Raw genomic sequence first — 16,517 nt, 5'->3', positions numbered from 1 at the left:
ATTATCTAATCAAAGTTGTGTACCGTCACTTGCTATCTGAATAGATTAACAGTATTACTGGGAACTGGGAAGTCGAGCGAAACAAATCCTAATCCTATATGGAACACCAATTTCTTGAAGATCCTAGGTACGCTTTGCTGATAAGCGCTAACTAACATTAAACCCAAGTTCAAGGTTTCCTGCAGACTAACTCCTACCATCCTGGATTATAGCATTATAAATCTATATAATTGAAGAGGGAGTAATAAATCCCATTATTATCAGCAACTCAGTTTATCCTAAAGCAGTCAAGAATGAAAATTTTACATTTAAATGACAGATGGAATTCCTGTTTTCATGAGTTAAATTGTGTCAATCACTTATCGAGTGCATTTTTTTATTGATTACTACGTCTATATCCTAATTTATAATACTTTATTTTTGATATAAATCAATTTCTAATCTCTGATAATTCCAATTATTGAACATATGATGTCCTGTTTCATGCTCTCTATATTAATTTAAACAATATTCTTTACATATATCATACTTATATGTTAACGATCGTATTGTTTACTAAGTTTGGATTAATTTCGCACTAGACTGAAGGTGTTTCTAACCTATTAATCTTATTATTCAATTTTTAAAAAAAAATTTATTTAACATTGTTTATACAGTATAACACATAAATCTATTTATACTAATAAGTGTTAGATTAATGCTTATACTGAAAAATAATATAACGTATCAATAAATTCTATCAGGATTATTTTAATTTCAGCTAACTGAATCCAATGTCTTCAATTCCAATAAAGCCATTTTCTTATTATATACTTGTATAGTTTAAGTAACATTAAATTACTTTTTTTTTTTTAAAAAAAAGAAGGTTATATTTATTATGCAACTACTGTCAAAGTAAGAAAAATAAACTGTTCTGTCAACTTCACAATACAGTTTTCAAATATTTCTTTTACCTTAACAGTAATGTCACTGTCTTACTATTCTCAGGCGACAACATGAAATTATTAAGTTAAAATATGATAATTACCACTTAATGAAAGTTTTATTTTTCAACATTTCCCATCAAATATTTGTAGATCTGGTGGTTAGCTTCATGTTTGCATTTATTTTTCTTCAAAGTAACCATGTGATTATACATTTATATACGATTATACCGTGAAATATCATAATAACATTTAACATTTGATTTTCCCTTAAAAAGAAAACTAATACATTTTTTACTTGTACAGAATATTCATTAACTTTTTCTTTATAAAGAAAAATGTATTAAAATTTAGTCAATAATTTTCATTATATTATTATTATATCGTCCCACAATAGGACGAAACGGCCGTCCAGTACTTTCAGGTTTCCCATGGTGGTCTAGCTTCAATTGACTCATGATTTCAACTATATATATATATATATATATATATATATATATATATATATATATATATATATATATATATATATATATATATTTTAAACAAGATAATTTTTTACTATGAACAAAAAAAGACTTTCTAGAACACGAAATGTGAGTGTTTAGTATAATTCGATAGAATATTTAATTATTCTTCTTCATTAATTTTCGTCATTAGTATATGTTCTTTTTTATTGTAATGAAATACCTAACAACATGCGGACACAAATAATGTCTTTATAAATTAGTCAAGTAGTCAGTCAATACAAATACTATAATTGTGTCATTGTTGAACAATAGATTATTTATAAAGGATTTTTTTATATAACCGAAATCACGTGATTTTTTTGAATTAATTTCATATTGGAGATTAAGAAACTCTTGATAAATACTCATATTACATTTGATCCATCAAAACAAATGTATTCGTATTATATTCATTGTTTCTACAAACAAACAATATATTCTTATCATTGCCTTATGTCAATGGGACTGAAAAAATAATAATAATGAATTCTTAGTTATGAATAAATAGAATTTAATTACAGTTCAATGTTTCAACTTATTGAATACAGTTGAGATCACGAGTCAGTTGAAGCTAGACCACCATGGAAAATCTGGAAGCATTGGACGGCCATTTCGTCCTATTGCGGGACTCCTCAGCAGCGCGAATCCACGATCCTGCGTTTGGGCGCGAGACTGGTAGGTTCTGGGTTTGAATCTCGCGAGGCGGGATCATAGATGCACACTGCTGAGGAGTCCCACATAAGGACTAAACGGCCTTCCAGTGCTTCCAGGTTTTCCATGGTGGTCTAGCTTCAACTGACTCGTGATCTCAACTGTATTCAATAAGTTGAAACATTGAACTGTAATTAAATTCTATTTATTCATAACTAAGAATTCATTATTATTATTTTTTCTATAGCAAATCAAATCTGTTGGTATATTTCAAATATATTTCCAATTAAAAAATAAAATAATGATATATTTGTGTTATTCCAATAAATATAAATTGCGATTTCTGACATTTTGCAGCTTGGTTTCAAGTTACACTTTCATAGAGTAATTTAATGACTGAAATAAATTAACACAAGTTCAAACTACCCACTGCTCAGTTTTTTTGTAACGATCGGTTAGAAGCTTAGTAATAATACTTATATCAATAATTAGCTATTGAGAATCACTCTTACTACATATGAACTTGGATTGTCTTATGTTGCGTTGTTCGCTAGTCGGGATTACCAATTTTGCTTCGCATTCGTTCAGCGAGGCATCCAATTCTGTAGTGGCGTAAATCTGATTCCTTTTTGATCGTATGAATGATTGTTTGTTGTCAAAATATACGTACTGTCTATCCTCGTATGTAATAAATAACTTGATCCGCGTTGGTTAATAACAGAGTTAAATAAGTGGAATACGAGAATAGATTTAGAATACATATATTTTCTATACTCATTGATCTGGCCAGAGAATCAGAGTGATGAAGCGAATAAAAGCGAACGAGGAGAAAATAACATTCAGTGGAGATGACGGGGAAGCCAACTCATTTTAAGCAAGCGTTAATCAACATTTATAGTCAGACAAAAATGAATGACAGACATATGATGAATGAGATACGAAGTGTGCATACATATACGCTCATATAAAAAAGTAGTCAAGGGTAATAAGCGATGATTAACAAGATCGAAATATGACTCATAATGTATAGGTGAATTGGCTTGGCCAGTAGCTAGAATAAAGTATATGGGCTTACATATAAAATGATACTACAGTATTTTTACGATGAGTATATGATTAATTGCTTTTTTTATTTCCAAAAAAATTGTTGACTTTTTTGTGACGTCAAGTTACATTTCGAACAGTAGGCATTTGAATAATTATTATACTTCTAGTCGTGAATTGATCTTAGCTAGACAATCTAAAAGGATTGAAAGGTCTCTTCGTCCAAATACGTGGCTCCTCATAGCATCTAAAATACTAGCCTCAATAATTATCGGGTGCCTAACTAAGACTCGTGAACTATAAACACGAGAAAATCAGGCTGGCTTCAGACCTGGTCGTGGCTGTATCGACCACATATTCACCATTCGTCAAGTTTTAGGACACAGACATGCTTATCGGCGTCCGACAATGATAGTATTTCTTGACTTGAAAGCAGCATTTGACTCTGTAGACCGAGAGGTTCTGTGGCAGTGTCTGTCATTAAAAGGTGTACCTGAGAAGTACATAAACCTTGTGAAGGCTCTTTACTCGAACACTACCAGTCGAGTGAGAGCTTATGGCGAACTGTCATATGATTTTACAACTTCAAGTGGTGTCCATCAAGGCTGTCCACTATCCCCATTTTTGTTTAACTTCATCATAGACCTACTGCCGGAAATAACACTCTCGTCGACTGAATTTTCAGGAATTGATCTCTTACCAGGGGCTCCACTAAGCGACTTAGAATACGCAGATGACATAGTCCTGTTTGGTGAAGACACTGGCAAAATGCAGAGTCTTCTGTTAGAACTGAGTAATAATGCCAGGATGTTTGGGATGCGTTTCTCCCCCTCTAAATGTAAATTGTTACTCCAGGACTGGCCTGCGTCAACACCTAAACTAAGGATAGGGAGTGAAGTAGTCGAACGCGTCGACAACTTCACTTATCTTGGGAATCTGATCAGCCCTAATGGGTTGGTGTCTGACGAAATCCCTGCACGGATTCAGAAAGCTCGTTTGGCTTTTGTCAGCTTACGTCACCTATGGCGAAGGTGAGATATCCGTCTATCAACTAAGGGACGAGTATACTGCGCAGAAGTTCGCTCTGTTTTACTTCGCGGCTGCGAAACATGGCCATTAAGAGTAGAAGATACTCGTAGGTTACTAGTATTTGACCACAGATGCCTTAGAAATATTGCTCGCATCTGTTGGGATCACCGGGTAAGTAATAGTGAGGTTAGACACAGGGTATTAGAGAATGATGGTAAATCAGTTGATGAGGTCATGAATCTTCATCGACTGAGATGGTTGGGCCATGTGTTACGTATGCCTGAACACCGATTACCACGACGCGCAATGTTGACTAGTGTAGGGGATGGTTGGTAGAGAGTTAGGGGTGGTCAGACCAGAACATGGCATCAGTGCTTGAAGTCACTAACTTCTGGTCTGAGCCATGTTGTTAGATACAGACTACTTGACTGGTGTCCGCGTGACTATCGTAACCAATGGTTGGAGACTCTGTGTGACATGGCTCAGAATCGATCACAATGGCGTAGGTGTATACACTCTTTATCTTCCCTTAAACCGTGAGATTAAAATTGCTTCATAACTTTCTTCCTATACTTTATCCTTATATACAACCTTTCTTCATATACTACCACCATTAAATTAATTACTTCTATGAATCCGGTGTTGATCTTGTTGTGCTAACGAGGTATGGCAACTTGGACCGATGCATGTATGTGCCTGGTCCTACATTGTAGCTGACTGACTGACTGACTGACCCTCCAACTAAAAATGGAACCCAAGACCTTAGGTCCCACACATGGACCCCTGGCCTCTAGATCACTGAGCTGGCATCAAATAGTGTCCATGTCCAACTTTAATCAATCGTCGTCCATTCGTATTTGTAACTATGAAAATTCTACCACCTTTACAAATTTTTGTATACTACTTTCAATCGTTATTTTCTTGTTTTTTCTAAAAGTATTTACGTAAGCTCATCGAATTCTGGATTACTTTTTCTTATGACAAAACAAATAATGCAAGTATTTAAATGAAAATTTTTGTTCTTATGAGTCATTTTTAAGTTTGATTTAGCGGACAAACTCCATGAGATTGAGGTCTTACATTCATTTATAGGCTATTGAATAACCTACAGTCATTGAAATTTTCAAGTGATTTTGATTATGTTTATTTTTATGTATGACAATATACTTTTCAGTTGTTCTGTCATGTAATTAGTGCTTCCTTTCTTATTACTTTTTGACTGTCGCATAACTTTATTTTACAATTAATACCTTTATTCACTTTATGGTATCTTTGTTACTGATTGAACGATTTCATAATTTTTTTTGCACTACCTAATGTGTATTCATTCTGAATACGATTGTACAGTTTCAATAAATGATATCGTTGAACAAAAATCTCTATTCATTTGGCATTTGGTTATTCTAAGGTTTTTGTAGAAATAACTCGATCATTTCGAGAAGTTGTCATCAAGTTTTTTTTATTTTATGAATAATGTTGTTCTATCAGATGTACATTTGGATGAATGCCAGATATAAATTTCACAATCGGAATAGCATGTTTGTTAATATTTTTATTAGTTTATGTACTATAATTCACAATGAACAAATATTTACATGGGTATATATATATATATATGCCGATGATAGCACAGTCTTAAATACTCACAAAATATGTATTTGCTAGAGTTAAAAGGGTCATGCAATAAAAAGTGAAAAAAAGGACATACTGTACCGTGAACTGATAGATAGGTAGAATTCATGTTTAAAATGTTCATCAGAAAATAGGAATTCTGTCGCGGTTATTATGATAATAATCATAATGATATAAATAACATTAATCATTGATATCATTCAATGTATGAAAATAGAAGTTAATTCTGTTAGATTGTATTGATAAAATTTGACTTTCAATGACATTCAAAGTAAATAAAATAGTTATGTATATTTCTTTTATATAATTAGGTTTGATTGCATTAAGAAGACGCTGATTGTTTCTGTTATACCAAGATGATGTAAAATTGCACCATTTTGCCAAACTACTAAGCACTTGATATGTAAATGAGAAATTGTCTTCAATATTACATTCATTGTCAATAACATACAGACCTTTAGATTTAGTGACTTTAACTTCACCAATTGTTTTTAGGTTTTCAATAGTTCTCTAACTAAAGTCAGATTTTTATTTATATACTATTAAAATAAGGAGGCATTGAAAAATATTTACTGACAATGTAAGCATGACATAAATGAAACGTGTAATTAATATAAATACATATGTTACGTGTGTGTGTGTGTGTAATACAAGTAGCTTAATCACTATGACCTTTTGAACAATGTTTACTGATAGCTTTTTCTTTGAATGATTTTTTATCAGTAGCTTTATTAAAAGTATCGTTTGGTTAAATTATTTATACGATATTAAGTATAATTACATTTCTTTCACATTGTTTACTGTTATTTAGTGGTGAAAATGTTAAACAAATTAGGTAATTTAAAAAAATCCCATATTGTAAATTGGGACAATATTGTTTTTTGGTTAGCTAGTTTTTAGACTTTCATTATACAATAGTATTTATATGCATAGATAATATTATTCAATTAATGAAGGCGGTTTATGAGTCAGTGATAACAGTGGAAAAATTGTATAACGCTACTCATCGAAAAAATAGTAATTGTTTGACTTTTATTTTTTTAGTGACGTAATGACTTTCAAGGTTGAAAAGTAGGCGAAAGTTATCTAAAATACTTCGATACAATTGTTTAAAGCTTGAAAATAGGCCAGGCATTAGATCACATTGGTGCAATCGAAAGGTTTGTTATTGCATACACAGAGCCTGCAATAATCAATGCTAACGTCAAACGAGTACCAGAAAAGTTTATAACTTCATATCAGTATTTTTCACTTTAAACCCTACAACACATGAATAACGTTCGTTAGAGAAAACTGACTATTTTTCATATAATTCATTTGATTGTTACAGTTTTTCAAGTTGTTTTAAATCATTTGTGTTGATCTGTCAAAGATCTTTGTTCGTTTCTCAGATTCTGTATTAACTAATATATGTTTTCAAGTCGTTAGTTATTGATTTGGTATATTTGATATTAACTTACTTCTTACCCGATCACTTTATGCATTATCTTGCCTTAATTTTTCAATTTTCCTATTTTTAACGAAAGTCAGTTTTACTTTGTATGTATTTCATTTAAAAAAATTAATATTCTGCTCTCCACCTTTCTCTTTCTGATTATTTCTTAGTTATAAAAAAGTGTTTAGCCAATTTTTCGTTTGGATAATTTTAATTAGTATAAGAATGGGAATTGGTGAAGGCTGTAGTTACTCTAATGGTTGGATTCATGAGTCTATCTAAGCTAGACTAACATTGAAAACCTGGATGCACTGGACCGCTGTTTTGTCCTAGTATGGGAATCCTCAGCAATGCACATCCACGATCCGGCACACAGTGCTCAAGCCCAGAATCTTTGGTCTCGCTCACGAACGCTTAACCTCTAGACTATTGAGCTGAGATCCAGCAATGTTAATGTCAAACTTTAATCGGAATCGTTGATGCACACTGCTTGAGGGGTCCCATACTAGGACGAAACGGCCATCCAATGCTTCCAGGTTTTAAATTGTGGTCTTGCTTAAATCGACTCATCAATTCAACTATTAGAATCTTATCTAGATCAAGTATGCTTTGTTTAGTCCATAGTTAGTAAATAAAATTCTTGATACATTTTTACAATAATAGGTAAAATTTAGTTGTCAGGTTTAATTATGTAAATATGATAAATATTTTTTATTTTAACATTTAAATGTCACCTAGGAATTTTACTTTTACTATACATTAGTTTTTTCTCCAACTTATTCTTTATTCCATTTCACCAGTTCACTTCGTTGAAATAACTTTTCATTATTTTTTTATTGTAAATAAGATTCTTAAAAAATGTATATATATATATATATATATATATATATATATATATCTTGCAGCATATTCTTCTACAATTATTAATTTGGAAGTATATAGCTTATGTGTACTTTTGTTTGGGTATGTATGTTCGAAGTAGATTATCAAGCTGTTTTGTACTGATATATATATATATATATATATATATATATCGGAAATTATTAAAAGGGAAGTTAAAAATGGTGATGATGATAGGAACGGCAAGTGTTCTAGTTGTTATTTTTTATAATTGTTGCAAATTTGTCAATTTGTTGCTCAAAAAATATGTGCCGGATTAGTAGACACAAGGTTAAATAGGTAGTGTAAATTTATGAAACTTTTGCTTATTTTGTAGTTCATGAGGTTTAATTAATTTAAACACATAAATATTGATACAAGAAAGCACCAGATATATATGCGCCGCACAAATCAAATGAGATTTGTGTGAGGGCTGTGATACTGACCAGGTGCCCGAACTGAAGCAGTTGGTTTTCTTAGGGGGCCACACCCGGAGCCTTTGACCTAAAGGTCTGATCCACAAGACAGTGGAGCATCGTGAGGAGATGCAGTTCCATGGTAGTCGGTGACCAACAATTGATTCATACTCCATTTGTTCCCTCAGGATCCTGGAGCCCATGTGCACGATTGGTTTGGAATCAGGGTTTTCCAACTCATCTAGGTAGAGTTTCTGTTTCCACCAACCCGATTAAAGCTCCGGACATTCGCTTTTCGTCCTCTCAATTTCGTAAACAACAGTTGTGCCACGAGAATGCAGTGAGTAGGACTTCCCTGGCAGAGGCTATATACGCGTGACCATGTGAGAGCATTTCGAGAGGAAGAGCGGACTCTCCCCACTCTTGGCCGTACCAGGGCATTTGGGGGGCCTCATGAGTGTTATTAGTAGTTTTTCTGAAAATGGTTTTGTTTTGTTATAATGTTGGTTTTTTAAAAGTTCCAGTTTAAATTTAAAATTAATCAGTTCTAATGAATATACTGTCTGATACACATATTAATTGCCCAAATTTACAATAATATCCTATTAAGTTAAAGGATACGAAGAATAGTAAAGAAATAAAAGTAATGTTTTGTAATTTATAATGATAAAAACTAAACATCGAGAATTTTTAGAAGGTGTTTATTATTAGATGCTGTGATTCAAGATCTAGAGAAGAAATGAATAAACGGTAGCCGTATCACTTAAATCCACCAGTTAGTTGTTGGTCACAAGAACCGTGTCAACAACAACCAGATAGTCTTCATCTACCTGCGCAACTCAGTTCGACAGTCAATGACGGGATAAACTGTCGCTATTCAGGATTCCTTGCTTTCTTCGAACTTACTCATAAATCAGCCAACATTACATGTCGAGGTAGGCTGTGGTTTGGAATATGTAACTAATGTACCAGCCACTTCAATTAGTTAGGCTTCAATTTCTTTTCAACTGATTTGCTATTTTTCGCTAGTACCCTTTGTGTAATCTGAACATTGCCTAATCGGTCATTCCACGACACCAGAGCAATTCTCGAAAAATATTTATGAATAAAACTCTGTAGCCTAAACATTTTCTCTGTTTTCTTAGAATATGTGTCACAGTCGACGTAAAACAGAGTGAACTGCTGTGGAGTGTACTCGTCCTCTGAATTTCAGCTAAATATCTCACACCACAAGTCACCCAGTTTGTCAAAAGGCAAGCGAGATATTTTGAGTTGTGCTGAGATTTCGTCAGATATCAACCTGAGAATACTAATGAGACTCCCAAGAAAAATGAAACGACTGACTTTTAAGTGCTTTCTTATAGTTTATTCTAGGAATAAATCCATTCACTTGTGGTCGTTAGTACAATGTTTTAATTCAGCGACACCATATACACATATATGTGTGTGTGAGATTTCTTGATTTTTTCCCCACATTTCTTTATTAACTGATCACACAAAACAGTGGTCTGTTACACCTTCATTGTATACTTTGTATTATTCAAGTTGCCGGCATAGTTGACATAGTTTTACCTCTATAACTACTCATTAGTGTTAATTGTGTTAAAGGCTAAAGACATTTTTCTATTTATGAGATAGCCGAGAAGAGTTACGGCTCAACTGAGTGATTTTTGTTAGTGTTGTATTCTCTAAGTTGAATAATTAAATTTCAAAGCCTTTATTGTCGTTCTAAACATCATCAGTTGATTACATTGTGTAAGCTTTTCACATTTAAAGAATTTATCTATGGGAATACAACACCAACAAATAAATCGATTGTAAATAATGAAAATGACCTGGTAAATTATACGTTTTAAATTCCCAAGTTGATGTCTTTTACGAAAACAAAATCGTATGTATTGATAACATAAAATTTTTGTAAATAATGTTCTGTTTGAGAACTGTTCATATCGCAAGCTGACTTTAATTAGACATTCGTTATAAACCACGAAATTTTGAAGATCCATTTTATAGTAGTTACGCGAACCCCCTTTGCTTGAAAAACCTCCTATCTTATTCCACATATATTTGATATTACAAGGTATTCTTCTCAAAGTAGGTATTTGTGTTTATATAGATATGCTAATGTTATAGATTTTCTCCTTGTCGTTCAAACTGCCTTTAATAATTTGTACACTGTTACTTTGTTTAAACATTCAGATTATTGATAAATCAAAACGGGATGCCCGTGAAGAAGTTGAAATATTGCTTAGACACCATAATCATCCAAATATTGTTTCCGTTCGAGATGTAAGTTCTTCATATTTATTCATCATTTTTCATGATACCATTTTGATTATCACTTAATCTAACCGTTAATTTAATATACGTTAATTCATTTTATAACTAGCTGTTTTCGCATCATTCGAGTTGTTTAAAATGTAAGCTATTCCAAATTACATCCCGTTTCATGTATACAGTAGTTAATGAATTTGACATGAAGCAAAAAACCTAAGTTTCATGTTTGTTGACGCTTGTCAGTATGGCATATCAGGATCTTTAAGGGTAATGATTTTCACTATTGTATTAGAAGTTGAGTCATCCAACATTACAACTTAAAAACGTGTTCACTTCAGTCTCAATAGCTTAATGTCAACACCTCTGACAGTGACATTGGGTGACATAAACTATGATCTCATAATAAATAACAATTCCCTCTTGGAGTCCGGATACCTTATGCTGATAAGTCTCAAGAGAAATGCGAGACCAAAGTACAGTGCTTCATGTCAATTACCGCAAATCAACTTACATTAAATATAGTATTTTTAATGTCAGCTGCTATAGATTACTAGCTACTTTGAACCATGATCGATAACATAAGATCAAAACTTTGGACTATACAAACTTATGATTGATTACTTCTCCATGATCAGTAAGTGAACAAATACACTATCCTTATAGATTCTAGTTCCTTTTAATAACATGTTTTACTGTAATTGTTGGCGACCCATTTTCTCCACACTTGATAATTTATGTTCAGTTTTATTTCTAACTAAAGTAGAAAGTTCCATTACTGATGAGATCACATACTAAACAAATGTATTACTAATGTTTCTTTCTAAGGAATCTTCTGAATGAAAATAAAATATATTTCATTCCTAATTAGATCTAATCATTTCAACTAGGATTTAGTCTAATTCGTATCTTTGCTCACATGATTAGAAAAAGAGAAATAATCTTAATTGTTCCGCGTAAAAGTTGAAATTAGACAATAATATAAGGAATTCTACACGTGACATGTTGCATATTGTCTTACTAAAAGTTTAATTAAACATGTTATTATTAAACATTTGAACCATTGGATGGAGAACTAGTTATCTAAAAGCTAAGTACTCGATATTAAACTTGAAATGTCTAAATTCTTTTCCTATGCTGATCTCATCGTTAAGGAATTCCATACTTCGATGACACAGATGTTCAGTGATCCTCGGTCTCTAATCATGCACAATTCAATATTAATCTCCGTAAAGTTTACTTACAAAATTTGCTGATCTTCAAAAAGCCCTCAATTTAAAGTGTAATAATGCTACAAAACCAATGTATGACATAATGCAAGAAATTGAAAATACCTTTAGTAATCTCCATATCCTTCTCATCATCTTTTAAATTTATTTTAATTTGATATAAAAACAAATACTTCTTCCCATTTAATTCCATAGATTTTAAGTTAATAAAAGAATACTAGAATGATTCACTTTGTAAGCGTTTTCAACATTCTGCCAAACTAGCCGAAAAAAAACAATGTTATTTCTCTCTCAGCTGATCCTTAAAAAATTTTTTTCGAATCTATTAATAAACACCTTATCGGTATGATTATAATATTAGTCCTTTTTTAACCATTATACAAGAAACATTTATTAAATTTCAATGTAAGAACACACTAAGCAAAAAAGGACAATAAATATATATTTCATTGTGTTTTCGTTCTATACTGACAGGTTGATTTATTTATTTATTTATTTTACCAAAAAAAAAAACAATTAAAAATCTAATTGAAAATAGATTATACTTGCTTACATTCGATATTGTTTTTCTTCAATCACGTTTAGAAAGTCCAATGATAATTGATATAAAGTATTTTTTAAAAAATAATGGTTGGTTAATTGATTTTCCCAACATAAATATCAACCAATAGGAATTTATTTGAACAAATAAAAAGTATTTCAGAAAATTTTAAGCATAAATTAACTAATGTATAAACATTTTTAACTATATATTATGTTTAATAGTTTATATCATAAATTAACCTCAGTTAGACAACCATTAGAAACCAGAAAACGTAAAACAGATTTTTCCTTCTAGTATGAGAATTTTCAGTCTTCGATATCCACGATTTAAGCAGAGACTGAACCCATGACTTTCAGATTTCGTAGAGAGCACCTTATTTATTTATTTAAACACATAAATATCGGTACAAGGAATCACCAGATACATATGCGCCACATCTCATTTGATTTGTGTGAGGGCTGTGATACTGCCCATGTACCCAGACTGAAGCAGGTGGTTTTCTTCGGGGATCACACCCCAAGCCTTTGACATAAAGGTCTGATCCACAAGACAGTGGAGCATCGTGAGGAGATGCAGTTCCATGGTAGTCGGTGACCAACGATTGATTCATACTCCATTTGTTCCCTCAGGATCCTGGAGCCCATGTGCACGATTGGTTTGGAATCAGGGTTTTCCAACTCATCTAGGTAGAGTTTCTGTTTCCACCAACCCGATTAAAGCGCCGGACGTTCACTTTTTGCCCTTTCAATTTTGTAAACAACAGTAGTGCCACGAGAAGGTGGTGAATAGAACTTCCCTTGCAGAGGCTTTATACGCGTGGTGATGTGAGAGCATTTGGAGAGGTAGAGCGAACGCTCCCCACTCTCGGCCGTACCAGGGCATTGGGGGGCCAAGTTAAGGCTTTCTTGTTTCCTATAGTTGTCTAAAGTTGTGTAAGGTGTAAAACACAACGATTTCTACAACCTCCACCCCCTATGGCTGATACACTGCCTTTTTTTCAAAAATAATAATATAATAAGCGAATTAAGTGATAGTTTATGTGAAACAGATCAAGTCTACCTTTCTATTGAGTATGAATGAGAAACTTTTCTCAGTAGTTTGATAAATATGATCCATAGGGACAATATATATTTTACGTTTTGAAATATCTTTTCTAAAACATCTTGCTTGATAACGACAAAAAAATCAATAATTGTGAAGTGGATGTTTTAAGAGACCTTTACTTCCGTACTCCTCTGCACACATTTAACAGTAAAAAAAAATAAAGAAATATTTGACTATAGACTACTCATCATGATTGTTTAATGTAAGAAATAAATGTTTATTCTTTGAAATTGTTAATAGCGCTGAAAGAGGGGAAACATAAAATCTAAAGTAATCAGTTCAGTATGTGTGGTACTGTATGAACATTTTTTATTTTTACTTTAATGAGCTCATTAAACAGAAAGTTTCTTGATTTTAGTCCCTCAAATACCGACTGATGCATATTACAGAACATTTGATATCCTGTCTTAGTAGTAAAATATATAGAAGTCAATTTAGAAGTAAAGTTTGTATAGGACGCTTTATAATTGTTTAAATAAATTGTTTGTTCAGACAACTATAGTATTGTAGTGAACATAGAACTCAGAATGGGAAAACCAATTTATTGTTTAATGGAATATTACACAATTGCTCAGTAAGATATGAAAATCATACATTAAACACATTATTTGTTTATCTAATTTACGTTGTCCTTTATCTCCGACATTATTCATTTAATTCTGTTGTTACGTCGATGGCTCTACGATTTCCTTTCTGTTCTCTTCATTTCAATCTTCTACTGTCAGGCATTCTACTTCCGGTCGTGACCGCATACTACTTATATCTATCAGCACAAGTAGCACATACCATAGTGTGAACAGTCATTTTTAATAATCATATATAAATTGAAATAAATTCATCTCGTATACTATCAACAAATTTACACGTTGAACTACCTATCGATGATAGATTCACTAAGCCAAGTATAATTATTACAAATCAATGAATCAATAATTTAGTCTTGAGTAGAAAAGAAGATTTTAACCTCTTAAGTGTCAATTAAATATGAAGTGTTTTAATCATTTATGTATCTAAATGCTTTAAATCATACCTTGTGCTTACTATTAGTAGACGATAGCTAAGATTAATTGGGCAAATTTAAACAACCTTTTTCATCCTTTAATCTATTTAAACTATAAATTGTAAATAAATATTCAAATGATAATTTATTGATATGAACAGAACTAACTAGTGTATGCAAATGACCTTGATTTGTTTAAATCAACACCTTTACATTCTATTATAATATTAATTTGAAAATTATATTAACAGTATTATTGTCTACAAGAAATGTGGTAATAGATACTTATTATAACCTCATAATCAAATCAATAATAAATAATGGTTTTAAAAATAGGTATTATGAAATTGTCTATTGAAGGATAACAGAAATAAAGATGAATAGTTATGAACTATATTTCATTTAAAATCTGTTTATGAAAGTGTTAGGGCGATCCAAAAAATTTCTCGCAATAGACATGACGAGCTCAGGAAACATTAACAAGCATTTTATCCAATCAGCGTTTGATTAGAAGTTTTGCTAAAAATATCGCGAAAATGAAAAGTCACATGTAGAGGTTCTGATTGGCTGATTACTACACTGCTACTATGTTTAGTAGTATTCTAGAATTTTCAGGAAAACCCAAGGACTTCTAAAATACTATAAAAACCCTATATTTTCTGTACATAAATGAACCTTTGGACTAAAGTGCTTCTCGTATATTTTGCGCCTTTTCTCTCTTGTTCAAGGCGCTGTGTAGTTCTAGCTTGGGGGTTACGAGATTAGCTTAGGATTCGAATATAGCGTTCAGTCAGCAAGACTTATCAGAAAGGATAAAAAAATTCAGAATAATTTTTTCGTTTCACAATCATGATTATACATTTTGTAGTTGACATTCTTTGTTATATACAAATTGATTTAAAGATGAATAAAAGTACCATTTTAAACATAAACAGTAATTTATTATTCGTAGGTGTTTATATTTGGTCATTAATAATATCTCGGACTGAACTTTTAAATTTGTTGATGTATGTATACTCTGAACAAAATCCTTTGTATTCTCATTACTAAGAAGTATTTTTTATTGACATTTTGATATCATGGCTAGGAGTGATATTCTAGATCAATTTTTCACTTTATTTAAAACCCGTCAGCCGCGTAAGTCAGACTTCTAACGTTAGTATACTTACTGAAACTAGAACCCGATAACTAACGTTTTAAACTTCATCTTTGGATATCAACAATAAAACACATAAACCTTTAGGAATGATATATGTAATACTTGTTTAGCGTGCTAGTAGCTATCCAGAGTTGACAGCTTCAGGCCAACTTGTTTATTTCCAAAGCTTTTTCTCGTGAGGAAAAAATCATTCTCATCATCTCACTCTTATCATTTCATTGTCTTTAGAATTAATGTTTATTATAGTTTCCTCTAAAGGATATTAAGCTTCATTTGTTTACACAAAAACAATTTGTTTGCAGTCTAAACCCAACCAAGTAATTCTTAACTTAATTTTTACTTAATACCATTACTGCCTACCTTTCATTCTTAACTTTTGACTTTCTACTTATTCAAATCAACCATGTTTACCGCTTTTAAACTTCCTAAATTTATATAAACTGTACAAACTTATAGATCACGTTTTTGTAAGTTGTTTTCTCTTTTCCTAGTACAACAAAACTGATATAACGGCAGAATAAAAACTTGTTTTCTGTTTCTTCTTGTATGCCTTCTATAATACTACAATGCAACGGGCGATCGAGGTGATACTACCATCAAATTGGATACTAGGTTAGATAGATTGGTACTTTGTCCGCAGAGTTCACGATAGGCCAGATAGATTTATTATTGTCAACCAAGTACAGAAA

At 31.9% G+C, this 16,517-nt stretch overlaps 1 protein-coding gene across 1 annotated transcript in view; it reads left to right on the top strand.

Moving 5' to 3' along the window:
* Positions 1–16,517, top strand: part of Smp_017900 (serine/threonine kinase) — a gene marked incomplete at its 5' end in the record, with an annotated part of 59,930 nt that overhangs the window by 23,464 nt on the left and 19,949 nt on the right. Inside the window, one exon of the mRNA XM_018789412.1 lies at positions 10,718–10,807. Within this exon, the coding sequence (XP_018654858.1) occupies positions 10,718–10,807 (90 nt within the window). The remainder of the gene's footprint in view (positions 1–10,717; positions 10,808–16,517) is intronic.

Source organism: Schistosoma mansoni, chromosome W (genome assembly GCF_000237925.1).
Source record: "Schistosoma mansoni strain Puerto Rico chromosome W, complete genome".
NCBI classification, from domain to species: Eukaryota; Metazoa; Platyhelminthes; class Trematoda; order Strigeidida; family Schistosomatidae; genus Schistosoma; species Schistosoma mansoni.
This window is presented reverse-complemented; position numbering and strand designations above follow the sequence as displayed.